This window comes from Quercus lobata, chromosome 2 (assembly GCF_001633185.2).
Source record: "Quercus lobata isolate SW786 chromosome 2, ValleyOak3.0 Primary Assembly, whole genome shotgun sequence".
In the NCBI taxonomy this organism is placed as follows: domain Eukaryota; kingdom Viridiplantae; phylum Streptophyta; class Magnoliopsida; order Fagales; family Fagaceae; genus Quercus; species Quercus lobata.
The window spans coordinates 2,477,363-2,494,892 of NC_044905.1; the positions used below are offsets into that span (position 1 = coordinate 2,477,363).

Consider the following 17,530-nt stretch of genomic DNA (forward strand, 5'->3'; position numbering starts at 1 on the left):
TCACATCTTCTCCTTACATTCTTCATGCATACAAAATTTCTTGAAAATTAAAGATCAATAATTATGTCATCAATAAATTGTTTAAATTGCAAGTTTTGTAATTTAAAATTATGCATAAAATATAAGCTTATTCAATATCTTTTTATTGAAAGTGAATTTTAATAAATCTACTATTGGATCACATCTTTTTCTTATATTCTTCATGCTTGCAAAATTTCTAGAAAATTAAAGATTAATAGCTATGTCATTAATAAATTGTTTAATTTGCAAGTTTTGTAGTTTAAAATTATGCATAAAGTATGAGCTTATAGATCATATAGTAAATAATATCTAATTGACACAAAATTTGATACGTGTATCAAGAGCGTAAAGAACATACAATTCAACAGTTAGATTTTCAAAATATGTAGTAATGTATATTTTATTCAACGGTTAGTTTTCCAAAATATGACAAGTATATTAAAAGTATAAAGAACATGCAATTCAATATAATTTTGTAGCTAAACTTTATCTTTACATAAATGAAGAGGATGTTATTAAAAGACTTTTTTTAAATGTACACCTCCATTCAAAGGAACGCATGTAACATATAGGTTTTAGATTGTTCATGGTCGGTTATTCATGGAGGGCGTTGGAGTTTGCAGCCAAATTATTTCTGGGTGAAAAACGGGTCAGTCATAAATGTGGATAAAAATACAATTGTACCTAGACAAATTATTGAAGTTTTAAAAAATACTAATACATATAAACTCTGCATAAAGCAGAGCTTAACCTGTGAGTTTTTAAGGCTAAAAAGAGCTTTACAAGGAAATACTGAAATTTGAAACTTCTAGAAAAGCTCTATAAAATTCAGAGTTCGAATTTTATAAGCTAATAGCTATAAAACACTATTTCACAGGTGAAGTTTTAGTTTCTACCATAATATCATAAAGAGAAAACGATAAGAAATTTCGTGATCCTACATAGATATTGACAGCTAAGTTGGACAACAAAGATAGGATAACGCATATCATGAACTCACTTGCGCTCTCCACACAAACTAATTTTCACTAACCAAAAACCCATTCACGTATATCATAAAAACTGTCCCTAGAAGCTAGAATTGTCTCAGAAGATCAGATTAGAAATAAAGGCAAAATGGGGGTTTCATTTCTCTCAACCATCCCTCCTTTGCTTCCACTTGTTCCTGTCCCATCTCTCACCACAACTACAACCAACAGATATCCATCTTATGCAGTGAGTTTTCCATGCCTATCTGAAAGTGATTGTTTGAAAAAAGAAAGTACTTACCACATTGTTTTTTAGCGTGTTTTTGGGTTTATTATTCCATCATTTGCATTTATATGAAGAATGGGTTACAGTTATATCACATATTGTTGTTAGATAGCTATGTCAAGTGTGTGTGTGTGTGACATATTGTTTGATACTACAATTGTTTTTGCTTTCCTTAATTGTAAAGAAATATCAGGTTACAGTTCGTTGTAATAAAATGGAAATTGATGCTACTGCTGAGGATGAGGATCGGTTTTGTCGAAGGGACATTCTTAAATGTGCCGGTGTTACCATTGGCATGGTGAGAGCATTGCTTTTGTACTTAGAATCATAAATTGTGTCTTTACCGATTTCACTTTTTTGGCTCTGGTTTTTGAAATAGTAGTAATTGAGTGAACTTAGCAGTCTATTCGATTACTCATTTCAAGTAACACTAAAAAAATATAAGCCTTTTGCATTTAATGTACCCAATTATTGATTATGTGAAAGTTTTCATCTTTCATTGAATATTAGCTTAAAATAAGAAGAGAGCATTAAAAGAATGAAAATTATCTGTGATGCTTACATGCTTGTGGATTGCAGCCTGCACGGGTTAGTTCAATTGGTTGGCCTCATGGGAAACCCCCATGAGGTCTCCAGTTTGAGTCTCGGGACCACCCTATATATGGTTTTTATGGGCAAGGTTGTGTATCTGGGGTTTACTCAGCAAGGGTGGGTATATGAAGTGGCCCTGATTTGAAGAGGTTATTCATCATAAAAAATAAAAATTGTGGATTGTATGAAGTATGCCACCTTGCTAAAATGGTTAACTTGACCATTTTCAAATGTTAAAGAGATGTGGTGTTACTAGTGGCTTTACAAGATTTTTTATTTTTCACGTGGGGGAGGGGGGATTCGAATCGGAGTTCTCCAAATAGAGAGAACTGGACAATGTCAGTAAGACACAAGGCTCTTGGCTGGTTCACAGGATGTTTAGTTGTGCTAAGCCAACAAACTCTGGTAAATTTTTTCCATAAACCTGGCTTGAGGCCACTTACTTTCACAGCTAATTTATTAAATTCTAACAACAAGAATGAAACTTTTTCTATAATATTTTAGAAAATTCACTCAATTCAATAAATCCTTATCCCTTCAATGAATTGCTGTTGAAAAAAAATGACATTATCCAAAACAATGGTAATTCTAATAGCTTTCAACTATCTGAATACTCTTCTCCTGGTTGAATTATGTATTTGCACAAACACAAAAACATATACTTAAGTAGATATACAATACTTTGACCTAGAATGATGTTGTAATGAGTTTCTGACTGTAGTGATTTCCTTTTAGGAACTAATGGCAAGCTCAGGATTGTTTGTTGAAAAAGCTAGTGCTGCTGATTTGATACAACGGAGACAGCGTTCTGAATTTCTTTGTGAGTTCATCAAACACTACTTTTCATGCTGAAATGAGCTACTGATCCATGTTCACATCTCCTTCTTTACAGCAAGTGTCAAGGAGACACTTTATACGGCTATAAATGTAAGCCCTGCTAAGATGTAGTTATGTTTATTTAGGTATACTTTACAATTAGAATGTATTTTTAGATTGAAGATGACGCTATCATAATACCATTTTAGAATGTTGTCACTTGTTATTTCTGTTGTTGTATCAGGGAAATGTAGAGCTTCTTCCATCCTTATTAACTTTGGCACTGAATGATGCAATGACTTATGATAAGGTCAGACAAAATCCTTAGTTCTTTACATGGATGCTGGATAAGTCCTTTAAAAGTAAGAGAGGAAAGGACAGTACTGATGTAATTCTGATGAATTTGTAGGCTACAAAATCCGGCGGTGCAAATGGATCCATACGCTTCAGGTACAAGTTACTGCACTATCTATTTTATGTCATATAAACCTGTAGACTTCTGCCCCCTGTAATCTTTAAGTAAAATGCAGTGCGGATACTTGCTATATGAAAGCTTAAACTAGTATAAGTAAAATGTGGTGTGAATATTTCCTATACGCAAGCTTAAATCAGTGTAAGTATGATTTCCTACTGAAGAGTTGGAAATATACGGTCTCTTGAAACCTATCTGTTAGCTGAAAATATACACTGTTTTTTACTGCTTACTCTTGTCATTTCTATGGCCTCTTAGAGTTGAGATGTGATGTGGATGGAAAGTCTTATTTATTTTTAAAAGGTGGATATAAGTTGTTAAAGGACATTTTAAAAACTTTTGGATATTTTGTATCTTTATGGCTTTACCATTCTAAATTTTCCTTTTATTCACTTTAAAGTGTTGTTCATTTAGCTTCTTGAAAAATTACATTAATTTTCTTCTCCACTTTTTTCTTGCCTTAAGTTCAGAGTTAAGTAGGCCTGAAAACAAGGGGCTTTCTGCTGCTTTAAATTTGTTAGAGGAAGCAAAGAAAGAGATAGATTCATTTTCCAAGGGTGGACCCATTTCCTATGCAGATCTCATCCAATATGCAGGTTCTACATTCTAAATATCTACAAGTTTGAACTATGAACCATAGACGTAAAGATCAACATACCATGTATTAGTTGTACAGTGTCCTGTAGAATGACCAATAAAATAGGTTTTTGAACATCTATTCATTGTTTCTGTCTAGCATGAGCTAATATGAAGAATGCAGTCTGTGTGTATAAGTGTGTGGATGCTCCTGACTCAGATACCTTGATTTGATGTAGCACAAGGTGTCCTCAAGTCCACATTTCTAACTTCTGCCATTCGTAAATGTGGTGGGAATGTGGAGAAAGGGAGATTGTTATACACTGCATATGGTTCAAATGGACAGGTCTGTTTCTCAATTCTTGCTGTGTCATTGCTGGTGTACTCAATGTCATCCATAACATCGTGCACTACATATTGCTCAAAGCTGTGGTGACATTCTTGAAATTCAGTTTCTTTTTCCGGATACCCTCATCATCAGATTGAAGTCCTCAAACAATTACTAACGACATTTTTTAAGCTTTAACCAGATACTTGCATTCATGGCCTATTTTCAGCCTTATGAAGTGGTTAATATTCCAGCCAAAAAAATAAAAAGAAAAAAAGGCTGTGGTGACACTCTTGAAAATCTGTTTACTTTTTAAATTTTTGTAAATTTGAAACACTCTATTCTTTTTGGTTTATGGACTTAAGTTTCTATTTCAGTAAGTGTGTAATAGCAATACTTTTTCAATCACTCTAATTTTTTCAAGATGGAAGACACAATCTGACTTGCACTTATTAATTAGAATGAAAGAATGTTCAATTTTTTAGTGTCTGTTCAGTATAACTAAGAAGCCTGCACAGCTAGGATACAAGTCAAGGCTTTGTTCACTGATTGACTTTCCATATTATTACACATCAAGCTAACCTACTGCCACTCTCTCTCTCTCTCAACCCTAAGCGGTAATGGGTTTGTTGGAATTTTCTCCTACTCTTTCAATATCTTAAATTTTTTCTGAAAAGTTTGTTCTTGGTTGTAATTGCTTTAATTGGTTAGGTAAAACCAATCATCATGGCTCAACTATAATTGACAAATTGGACATTTAGTAGAAAATATTGGATCTGTATTTGATGCTATTATACAAATGTTATTGGGTACAGTGGGGCTTGTTTGACAAGCAATTTGGAAGGGCAGACACCCAAGAACCAGATCCAGAAGGGAGGGTTCCCCGATGGGAGAACTCAAATGTGAAGGAAATGAAAGACAAGTTTGTAGCTATTGGCTTTGGTCCTCGCCAGGTATTTTTTCAACTATACTACTTTTTGCTGCTGCAATTGTATTTCAGGTTTTAATTTCTTTACCAAATAATTATTTGTACTTATTAGTTATTACTTGTGACCCAAAATATAGCACCTAAAAAATGCAACCACAGCCAAATGTGTTAAATTCAAATTGAGAGTAAGATTCTTTGCTGATTTCATGGTGTAAGCTATGTTGGAACCCAAACCTACTACTTGTAGGGATTTTCATCTTCTATGGAATGAATTGTTGTTCGTTCCATGTTAAGACTCATATTTTGGATGCATTGTACTTTCTTTTTAATACAAATGACATTAATATAACCTTTCCTTTCAATAAACAAATCAAATGGCAAAGCGCAGTCAAGGGCTGAAATGAAACATATAACAAAAATAATATTTGGGGTATCTTTTTATTCAAGCTAAAGCAACCTTGAGTAAGTCTGTTCCATTTGATAGTCATTAGCATTCATTGATGTCTCTTTTGTTGTTTGTCCAGCTAGCTGTGATGTCTGCATTCTTGGGTCCAGATCAGGCTGCCACTGAGGCATTATTGGCCACCGATCCAGATGTTTCTCCGTGGGTTCAGAAATATCAACGTAGCCGAGAAACAGTATCGGAGACAGATTATGAGGTTAGTAACATTTTCTTAACACGCCTTACCAAAAGGGCAATATAAAGGACTTAACTTTATGCTGTTAATTTAGTTATCCTGATTATAACTTGGAAGAAAAATCAAGACATTTTATACCATATTGATAGTGCCAATGCCAAAATAGACCTGTAGCTTTTTGTTTGAAATTGAGCAAGATTGATGTAACTTCTTACTTCCCATGAATGCAAACTGTTTCTCTTTCAGGTTGATCTGATCACCACTCTCACAAAATTAAGTAGCTTGGGTCAGCAAATCAACTACGAGGCATATACATATCCTGTTCAAAGAGTTGATTTGAGCAAACTCAAATTATAGAGGAAGTAAATAGCCTTTCCCAAGTAGCAGCAGTACTGCAAGGAGGGGACTTATTTCTTGGAACAATTTAATACTGAAACATCTGCTAGTTTTTAGTTTTTATGGTGACCCTTTGCAGGATGGTTGTTTTTGAGATAAATGACACTTTATAATGAGGTATTTTATGCAAATAAAAAAAAATCAGTGAATCAATTGTTCAATCCGAACGTGACATTTTAAATAAACAAAAGCAGGGAAAAAGGATGGCATAACATTCTTTTTTATTTATTATTTTTTATAATCAAGAGATCTTTTTTATTGAAACAAGTCGGTGTAAACCAAAAAACACCGTATAGGCATGAACATCCACTATATGTTCATAATTGCATCAAATAGGGGACTTGGGATCAATTTCTTTTACACAAAAAAGGAATGCATACATATATTTGTTTGATGGTAAATACTAAATAGTAATCATCATTGAATGGACAGTACAAGCATCTTTTGTCTGTTCGAAGTCTTACATATGGCATTAAGAAAATTAAAGTTCCAATTGGTTTGCTAATTTCTGTTTGGTAAAGAATATATTGAACAGTTTTTAAAAGATGGGGGTTCATAATCAAAATGGTTTTATCTTAGGAAGGTAAAATTCTAGGGCTATTACACCATGCAAAATGTGAATCACCGGTTTAAAAGGTGAGTGTTCATAATCAAACCTCCTTCTTAATGGTATTCCTTGTCTGAATAGACAATTACATATTCTTGCATATTTCAACAAGCAATGACAATTTGAAAGTGAAATATGTGCCGTATATAACCAGCAATAGCCCATTTTAGAGAGAGAGGGAAAAAGAGAAAGAAGAAGAAAAAAAAGGAAGAAGTGGGCTAAGAACGAGATGAGTCACAGGATTAATAATAACTAGTCGCTAACCCGTGCGATGCACGGGATAGTTTTTCAAAAATTATATATATTTACTTTAAGCATGCCACAAAAGTATAATTATATTTGAAATATAATCAAACATTAAAGGAAAATTAAACAATTGTATACAATTATTGCAAAATATTTAGATGAAAAAAAGATGTAATAAATGAATGCTTCCTCTATACAAATCATTTTAGGCAAATATATCATTTTATATTTAATAAACATATTTCTTATACTCTGTAATCTAGAATATTAGATGATACTCATATTCTACATGAGCACAAAGAAGTTAAAATATAAGAGACATGTGGATAAACATTATGATTGTTTGTACAGGAATCATACATAATTTAACATGAAAACCATACTATAAGAGGTCAATCATAAAAGTTTTAAATATACAATGGCAATTACTATATTTAAACTCTACACATATGCAAATAATAAACTATAACAAGCCAACATTATTGGTTAGCAAATAATTTTAGATCTAAAACTGTTTATTTTGTATATGTTTGTACTTTGTAGCAATGGTCAACGAAGTAATAGATCAATTAAACCATTTTAAGCAACCATTAAAACAAAAGAATTTATCAAACTTCTATATACAAAGATTCATTTTAACCATAGAAAATTAATCATCATTCTAAAAATATTTCTATGTAAAATTTTCTCACTTTAAATATAGATTTGCAACACATGCAAAATTCTAAAATTGAACTGCAAGATATAATTTTATTTTGGATTTTGCAAAAATTTATTTATTTTTGCAAAATTCTAGAATAATAATAATAATAATAATAGAATATTTTAGCGCTGAATTATTTTGGATTATTGCTAATATATATAAATTAGTTCTATAATAATAATAATAATAATCTAATGCATAGTAAAAGAAAATCTTAAAAGCGATGTAAATTGGAAGTTTTAAAGGAAAAAAAAAATAAAAAATAAAAACAAAAAAAAAAACCAAATTGGTATTTTTGTAATTTAGTAAATATAGACGCATATTCTATGAAGCTAAAATCTACCCCTCCCTACATGATTATCTCCTCTCACTATAACTCTTTTTCATCTCTTTCTTCTTCTTTTTTCTCCTTTTTTCTTTTCTTCACCGTAACTTCTCCTATAGTTATAGCAATGTTATTAAAATATTTATTTATAATTTTTCTATAAACAAAATTCACATTTTGGATAGTTGTAAACAGTACAAATGTACAATAAATATGAAAGTCAAAGCACCCCTTGTATGTACAAAAAGAATCATTTACTTCATATATATTTATATATATATATATATATAAATTCTAGAAACAGTAGAAATATTACTCTTGCATAAGTATTGTTAAGTTACCAACACCTTATTAACCACACACTATTTTTATTTATTTTTAAATAATAAAAAAACAGCCTTTAGCTTTCTACTTTTTTTTGGTGAAAAAATGCTTCATTACAAACTAAGCAGCAACAATACAATCAGAACAGACCCTATTACAAAACAACCCATTGAGGTCATCCTCAAAAACATCTATCAGGTCCACAGGCAGACTAACAAAGGTAGAGAAATTAGCATCTAGACAATAGCTCAATCTAGCAAGACTATCCGCACACCTATTCGCCTAACGGAAGCAATGTTTAATACAAAACTGCGGAATGCGAGAAATCAATAGCTTGCAATCATCCAACAGAGGCGATATGACATTATTCACATAAGAAGGATTATCTAAGGCATCCACAATAGACTTGGCATCAAGTTCAACTTCAAGAGCATTAATGTTAAGGTTGCTGCATAAAAGAAGACCCTCCCTTAAACCCCATAGTTCGGCAGCAAAACTGTTGGTCATGCCAATACTCCTACTAAAACCAATAACCCACCTACCTGCATCATCTCTAATCACCCCTCCACAACCTGCCAAACCAGTGTTATCACAATAAGAGTCATCTGTGTTAAGCTTCCACCATCCTTGAGCCGGCTTCTCCCATCTAATCCTCCTTAAAACTTTTCGGGTCATCAGCCTTGGAGAGGAAAGGCAATGAAAAAATTTCACTGCTTGGTTTATAATCACCAAATCAAGCTTCGGGTTCCTACTTTTGCCATTGAAGACCGCATTGTTTCTACTCTTCCAGACATTCCACACAGCAAAATGAAAAACAACATTCCATGGAGGATGAGTAGCACCTAAACTGTGCTTAAATTTACTATTTAACATCAGCCAATCTTGAAGGTTGCTACTCCAAAAGGCTTGATTAGAGGGTAAAACCCCTAACTGATTCCACAGGCCTCTTAAAAGAGGGCAATCTCTTAGGGCATGTAAAATGCTTTCAGCTCCTTCTTAACATAAAGGGCAAGTAGTATCATAACTAACACCCCTCCTCTCAAGGTAAACCTTAACTCCAGTGCTGTTATGGGCGCACTTCCAAAGAAAAGTTCTAATCCTTGGAAGAGTATTCACTTTCCAAATCCAACGAGCTGGGAAAGGATCTATCCCTTCATCCCCCATGGCAATCCTATAAGCACTCTTCAAGTCAAAGGTGCCTTTAGGAGATCCCGACCAAGCCAACTTATCAACACCTCTACTCAACAAAGTCATTGGGGTTGCTTGAATCAACCTTCTAACCTCAATAGGAAGTTCAAAGGGAATCTTCCCCCAATCCCAACCAGTGTCTATCATAAAGTCTTTAACTTCTAGCTGGCTAGCCTCCCTCGTGATAGGACCCTGAATCAAACCTCTAAGAGAATCTCCATTAGTCCAATTTCTTTGCCACACATTAAGCCCACTATCTCTACCAACCATCCACCTGCTACCCTTATTGAAAGTGTCCATACCTTTTTTCATTGCAGCCCAAATGTGAGAACAAGGAAGCCTATTAACATTGGTAGCAACTCTTCTTCTCGGATTACAATATTTCAGATTCAAAACTCTAGCCCAAGGGGCCTCCTTTTCAATATGGAACCTCCAATTAAGCTTAGAAAGGAGAGCTATATTCTTCCCCTTTGTAGATTGCAGCCCAAGCCCCCCTTCCTCCTTAGACTTTATCAACTTATCCCAACCAACCCAATGAATCTTCTTGGCAACCTCAGAAGAACCCAACAGGAAATTTCGATTCAATCTATCTAACCCATTCAAAATTCTACTAGGCAACAAGTTACATTGCTTAACATACGAAGGAACAGTAGCTAAAGAGGCTTGAATGAGAACATTTCACCCCGCCAAAGAGAGCATGTTAGCCTTCCAATCCGAAAGCTTTTGTTTTGCTCTATCAAGGATGAAGTTGTACTCCTGAGAAGAAGAGCCAGGATGCTTGAGAGGGAAGCCAAGATACTTCCCCAAGAAAGGAGTGGAAGCAAACCCCAGAATGTCACAAAGAGATTCCCTTGTGTCACGGTCTACATTTGGGGAGAAATACACCCTCGACTTAGCTTCACTCACTGATTGCCTAGATAACTCACAAAAATCATCAAGAACATCTCTAATGGCGGCGCAATGAACCCAATCTGCCTTAGCAAAAAGGATGAGGTCATCCGCAAAGAAGAGATGAGAGAATTCATGACCACTTTGAGAGGCTTTAACTGGCTGCCAAGTCTTCATATTGCACTTCTCTTCTATTAACTGACCAAGAAAATCCATGCAAATGATGAAAAGATACGGGGAGAGCAGGTCACCCTGCCTTATCCCTCTAGAAGGAAGAATCGGATCCAAAACTTCCCCATTAAACAATATGGAGGTGGAGACCGTCGACACACAACTCATTATAACATCTATGAGCTGTGTGGGAAGGTTAATCCTAATAAGCATGTTTCGAATAAATCCCCACTCAAGCTTGTCATAAGCCTTCTCCAAATCAATCTTTAAGGCCATATACCCCGTCTTCCCTTTCTTTTTCCCAAGGGAATAAATTATCTCTTGGACAATGATGACATTGTCAATACCCTTTCTACCCGGGACAAAAGCCGTCTGTAGGGGAGAAATAAGCTTATCCAGAAAAGGTCTCAACCTTGCCACAATAATTTTGGTCACCACTTTATACACCGTATTACACAGACTAATAGGTCTGTAATTACCTAAAGTCTCAGGACCTTGGATCTTAGGAATCAAAGCAATAAGAGTCTTATTCAGATGCTCAGGCACTTTCCCACTCCTAAAAATCTGCTTAACTTCCTCAATCATAGAGTCCCCCACTACTGGCCAAAATTTTTGGAAGAAGCCCGCATGAAGTCCATCCGAACCCGGGGCTTTAAATGGTTTTAAAGACCACAAGGCAGCTTTGATTACTGTTTCAGTAACCTCTCCACCGATGCTCTCCCTCTCCCCATCCGAGAGGCTGGCCTGACACTGGACAAAACTAGGTTCATCCCTTGAAACAGCCTCATGAGATGTTGCGTATATCCCATTAAAACCGCTTCTAATAAACTCTTTGATATCATTCTCCTCAAGGATCCACTCCCCCACTAAATTCTTAATAGCCATGATTTGATTCCTTTTCCTCCTAACCAAAGTTGAAACATGGAAGAAAGCTATATTACGATTCCCTTGAACCAACCAATTAACCCGAGACTTCAGAGCCCATAACTCCTCTTCTTAATTGAGAACAAGATCAAGATCCCTAAGGAGATCCACTTCCAACTTAAGAAGAAAACTAGAAGGTTTAAAAGCAATAGCCTTCTAAATACCATTGATCCTAGCCATCATAATTTTCTTCCTTGTAAAAATATTCCCAAACTGATTTTTATTCCAATCCACAACATTCCTATTGAAGCTATCAACGGCCTCAACAAGATTATCTGCACCTCCCCAAGCTTGAGAAACAATAGCAGGGAAGGTAGGGTCAAGCAACCAGCACGTTTGAAACCTAAACGGCCTCTTCTTCCCCCTACTTACACCTGGTTACATCTCTAATAGAATAGGGCAGTGATCAGAGTGGTACCTAGGAAGATGGGTGACTTTAGCATCCAGATAAAGCAAACACCACTGAGGGTTCACAAAGAACCTGTCTATTCTCTCCTAAATCAAAGCTTGAATTTCCCTTCTATTGGTCCAAGTGTAACGAGGTCCCGCAAAGCTGATGTCCATCATATTACATTTATCTAAACACTCCTTAAACAAAAGAGAGTTGTTCACACTAACCGCTCTACTACCAAATTTATCATCATTAACCAAAGGTTCATTAAAATCCCCTGCTATAACCCAAGGCATATTGTGAAGGTCTGCTACTTTCATAAGGTTATTCCATAAAATGTGTCTTCCAGCACACCTAGGACTAGCATACACAGTAGAGAAAAGCCAAATAACATTTGAACTGCGTACCTTAACCGTAAAGTGAATTTCTTGTTCAGTACTGGCCAAATGGGCAACGTCAACTCTTTCAGAATTCCACAGCACCCATATTCCACCAGCAAACCCAACTGCATCAGAGCGAATAGCTCCATCAAAAGGGAGTCTCTCAGTGATTTCCCTTACTCTGTTAACCCCAACTCGAGTTTCCATTACCACCAAAATAGCCGGATTATACTTCTGCACCATCTCCTTAACACGCTTCTAAAAAGAGGGCTTTGAAGCACCTCTATAATTCCAAATAATGCTATTCATAAGGACATTTAGAGCTGGGACATGAAAAAACTCAATGGGAAGACCCACCATCACATCTTCCTTCCAAAACCATCAGATCTGCACCATGTGCTATACAACCCCCACTCTTATCACTTAAGGAGCCATGATCAGATCGAGCTACCTGAAAACCCTCTCCATTGTTGGAACAATCACCAGGACAATCCAACATGCCGTCGTTGCCGCCAGTCAGCCCTCCGTCCAAGCCTTGATCTTCACGTAAACCAAACCCATGTTCCCAGTTCATATTCCTCGCCTCACAGCCACTTCGATCACCATAATTTTTCCCGGAACCACCTCTTCGAACCAAACCCATCTCGGACTTGTCGAAGGCAGCGAACTGGAACTGTCCATCAGGCGACGGCGCATTGAGGTACACCACATCGATCTGCCTCAGCTCCGCCCCTGCGACGGTGATGGCATTGGCTTGGCTCATCCTGTGTGCCAGCGAGCAGTCCCTTGAGTTTTCTTCCCCAATAGCACCGATCAAACTCATGCTTCCAGCCCTTGTACGTGCCTCCACCTTCATTGCTTTGACTGATCCAGCCTTACGGGCTTTAACATTTTTTGGAATAATAGCTTTCATACCTACAATATGGGCCGAAACATCTTGGGCTTTTTTCCCAATTCTATGTAAGACTTGCTCCACTTGGGCTTTCTCCAGAATCCTTAAAGGGGCCAGCTTCCTTTTTGCCTCCCTGTTAAGCCCGTTGGAATCCTCAGACTTCTCCACACCAACCCAATTCCTCCTATTAGCTATCTGATGACCGTTACTTCTCTGCTCCAAAGCAAGACCGTGGCCAGGTAAGGACCCACCACTCCTTTGGAATTTTGTCTCTTTCTTTCTACGTGCCACGACCACCCAAGGTCCATACGATCGCTCATGCACGTCCTCTCGCATGGCATCGTCCTTTCCATGTGGTCCCAAATTTACCTCAGCACTGTCAGCATCATGCACAACGTGTGTGCTTGCCCTTGTATCACCTGCACCTCCCTTCTCCGCTTCCTCACACGGCGCCACCGGCCTAATAACAAAAGGACAAGCCTCTCTTTTATGGCCCATTCTTCCAAACTCAAAGCATAAGTTATGGATACCCTCATAAGTAACGGTTTGCTGGATTTTACCTATCATCATCGTAGTGATAAGCAGCTTATCCACATCAACTTGGATACACAGCCTTGCAAACTTACCTCTTGATTCAGTCGCCGTAAAAGTATCAATCCTTAACACATTGCCAATAGCCTTCCCGATTTGTTGGAGAGCCTTAGCATTGTAGTATTCAATAGGTAACCCACTGAGTCTTATCCAAACTACAATAGAAGACACCTTAGCTAACTCGAGCTTGAAATCTGGTTCCCATGGTCTAACCGAAAGGAAGTGGTCTCCTAAAAACCAAGGACCTTTCTTCAACACAGTCTCAACATCCTCTTTCAATGACAACCTTATGAGAAAGAAGCCATGTTCAAGGTCTACAACATCCATACGCCCTGCTGGCTTCCACAAAGATAATAATCTAGCTTGGAGAAAATTTAATCCAATAGCTCTACCGTATACTTTCACAATCAAAGCTCTCGCCCAAGGTCTTCGGATCTCTTATTTAAGCTCCTTCGAGAACTTCACAGCTACCATACCTTGCCTAAGAGTTTCCACTTCGTCATCCGACTCGGGATCGTCATCCATGAACTCTTCAAAACAAAATGCCTGCGTGTATGCACCTGGTATTTCACCCATAAGCTTATCTCTGAATGAAGCATTTTGGCTGCCATGGCTCCCAGCGTAGCTAGGAGATGAAGACCCCGAGCTTTGGCCTTTACAAAAACCCGCATGATTCACATTTTTTACTTTTTTATTGCTGCGGGCAAGTTCCGCTTGTTCCTCGAGAGAGAGAGAGAGCGTTCCATTTCCATTTTTCTTTCTTCCGGCTCTAGCTATCAATGGTTTAAGTGGAAATTAACATAAATAAATGCAACCTCTCACTGACAATGTTTCACTGTTTAGCTTTCTACTCTAGAAAAAGCTGGAAACCAATACAATGAAACTTGAAACTATTTAGGCTTAGTAACACGTTTGGTGATCTTATGATTTTCATTTTTTATTTTTTTAAGATTCATCTCTTCTAAGAAGGAGTCTAGAGTCTAGACTGTTGGTTTGTCTTCTGACTCTTCTCTTCTTATAGTCTTCGTCTTCTTCTTCTTCGTTTGAATGCCCCAAATCTTTACTGTAAGTCTCTTATTTTTTTTCACAGTGCCCTCTGTAGCTCTCTGTCATCTCTTTCATCTTCTCTTTATTTTTATTTTCTTTTGCCCACAATAAGATCCACTGCGTTTCTTCTCTTCTTCTTCTATCAAATGCCTGAAAGTTGAAAAATGGGAAACGGGATTGATGGAGTTGGTCTGTTGGTTTGTGGGTATGGTGGGTTTTGATTGAGGAATCTATCGGGTATGGTGGGTAGGTGTCTTTAGATGCTTTGCTATTGGTTTGTCGTGGGTCTGATGGAGGAGGAGCTAGTAGAGGAAGGCAAGGAAGAGAAGGCATAACATCGTGAAAGGGAAAGGCAAAGTCTTCGTGAAAGGGAAAGGCAGAGTCGGGTTTAAAAAAAGTTTTATTACGTTTTTTTTTTTTTTTAATACTGTGCTGGCGTGGAAAATTGTGGGAGCTTCAAAAGCTTCGGTTATATATATATATATATATAGATAATAATAATAATAATAATAATAATAATAATCATTTAGGACGCGATTGCACGCGCCTGCAGTCGCGTCCAGGCCGCATGCTGTGTCCCCTAATGTCCGACCAAATTGCCGGACCCATGCTATCTAGACGATAAGTTCACCATAAGTTCCCGAATTTAAATTCAAATATTTGGATTAGCCAATGCACTTCCTTATGTATAATTACCTTCTAAGGCCACATGGTTAGATCTATCAGAGAACATAAGATACAATATTACCAATTGATATTAATTCTTTTACAATTTATTTCAATGACAAGCATGAAACTGTAATGAATATATCATTACAATAACTTGGTATACATTATTTCATAATCTATTACAATGACAAAATGAAATAATTATCTATTATAATGAAAATATTATTGCAATAATTTAATCCAACTTATTTTGGTCAATTTTTTGCAATTTTTTGTAATAAAATTCATGAAATAATAGCCTATGCCTATACCTACAACATATTCAAAATAGCAAATTGTTTATTGCAAAAATATATGTATCATTGTATCAAAATTATCAATAAAATATTTAGAATCTATTGCAACAAAAGTTTTTGTTGCACAAACCTATTACCTAAAATTTTATTGTAGTGCTTTATATCAACTATTGCAATGATTCTAATGTCATTGTAACGATTTTTTCCATTCCAATAACCATTTTTTCTTGCATTATCATAAAATTCCCTCCCATGCTTTTTTTTTCTCTACTAATAGCCTTCATACAATAACCAATAGATGAAAAACCTGTAATTAACAAACTCCATAAAAAATGGCTTTTTAAGCAAATTCCAACTTCATATGCTCATCATTAAGAACTCTAATTGCCAGATCTTGATTAAGATAGCTACCTTTATACATGTATCTATTCACATCAATCCAATCATTCTTTAATGGTAAATAAAGAAAACCAATAGCTATATAGGAATAAAATATTGAAATTCCAAACATCAAGTCACCATTTAAGAGATAGGGCAAAGATTGGGTCTAATGCCCCAAGTGAAGTAAGCATTGGTTGGATTGAAACTGAATAGGAACCTTAGACAAAGACTCTATTCCACCCTCACCTCCATTCTACATGAGATCTCATGAAAGTTGTGATTATCAAGCAATCTTTCTATTGGTTGAACCTTCTCTTCTTCCCCTCTTTCTTCTTCTACCTCTACCTCCACCTCCACTAATAGCAGTGGAGTTATTGCCTCTACTGTAAGGTGGCAACATTCATAGGGAGTATCATCTACGAACTCACTCTTGTTCAAAAACCAATCAGTATTGCTAGAGTAGCAACTATCAATATAGTCAGGGACATTAACTCTGTTATTCCATTAAAGTGTGTCAAGATCAAAATGATAGAGTCGTTTCCTTCCCAGCTACAAAGCTACAAAAACAGCCTTCCTTCCCACAATAGCATGCCTTACTCATCTAGTTTCCACATTGCCAATAGAAGGATTTGGCAAGACACTCCACATATCCCTTATAACATTGTAAACTTCAAATAATGCAAAGCTTTTGACATCGAAGTTCTTAACAATGCTTCCAAGCACATAAATCATGTCATCAATCACAAATGCCTGGATTTCAGGTTTTCCGCCCTTCATTGGATTAGCCTGCCTCAGAAGTTTATCAAATTGTCCATCTAAAAGTATAAATTTTTTGAACATGGAAAATCAAAAGAATAGACTTCTCAGGGTGGGTTATCAAGATTGAATTAAATACAAATGAGACCTCAAATGAACACAAGACATACATTCGGGGTATATCTCGCCAGTTAGTCCAGTTTTAAGTCGAAGGATAGGGGAGAATAGTCTTTAATCACTAGTTTTAGCTTCTTGAGTTTCTTTAATCACTAGTTTTAGCTTATTACAACGAAATTGTTATTGTAAAAAATTGATATATATTCTTTTACAAGCTATTGCAATGACAAATATGAAATTGCAATGAATATATCATTACAATAACTTGGTATAAATTATTTCATAATTTATTGCAATGACAAAATGAAAAATTATCTATTACAATGAAAATATTACTGCAATAATTTAATCCGACTTATTTTGGTCATTTATTTGCAATTTATTGTAATAAAATTCATGAAATAATAGCCTATAACTACAACATATTTAAAATAGCAAATTGTTTATTGCAACAATATATGTATCATTGCATCAAAATTATCAATAAAATATTTGAAATTTATTACAACAAAAGTTTTTGTTGCACAAACCTATTACCTAAAATTTTATTGCGGTACCTTATATCAACTATTGAAATGATTTTAATGTCATTGCAACGATTTTTTCCATTGCAA

The 17,530-nt window shown here is 35.8% G+C and overlaps 2 protein-coding genes across 3 annotated transcripts; one reads left to right on the forward strand and one right to left on the reverse strand.

Annotated features, from left to right (window-relative positions):
* The first annotated feature begins 952 nt into the window (after positions 1–952).
* Positions 953–6,234, forward strand: LOC115973879 (thylakoid lumenal 29 kDa protein, chloroplastic-like). 2 transcript variants are annotated; one of them, XM_031094119.1, is made up of 11 exons: positions 953–1,236; positions 1,460–1,573; positions 2,602–2,686; positions 2,759–2,793; positions 2,927–2,992; positions 3,092–3,132; positions 3,620–3,750; positions 3,970–4,076; positions 4,874–5,011; positions 5,511–5,645; positions 5,871–6,234. In XM_031094119.1, exons 1-11 carry the CDS (start codon positions 1,138–1,140, stop codon positions 5,979–5,981), a joined length of 1,062 nt encoding a protein of 353 aa, XP_030949979.1. In that variant the 5' UTR covers positions 953–1,137; the 3' UTR covers positions 5,982–6,234. The 2 variants fall into 2 exon arrangements, with proteins under 2 accessions (XP_030949979.1, XP_030949980.1); XM_031094120.1 differs by having other exon boundaries at positions 1,469–1,573.
* A 5,657-nt stretch (positions 6,235–11,891) lies between these two features.
* Positions 11,892–12,410, reverse strand: LOC115977908. Its single transcript, XM_031099939.1, has one exon. The coding sequence runs from the start codon at positions 12,408–12,410 to the stop codon at positions 11,892–11,894; it is 519 nt and encodes a 172-aa protein (XP_030955799.1).
* Between the last annotated feature and the right edge of the window lie 5,120 nt (positions 12,411–17,530).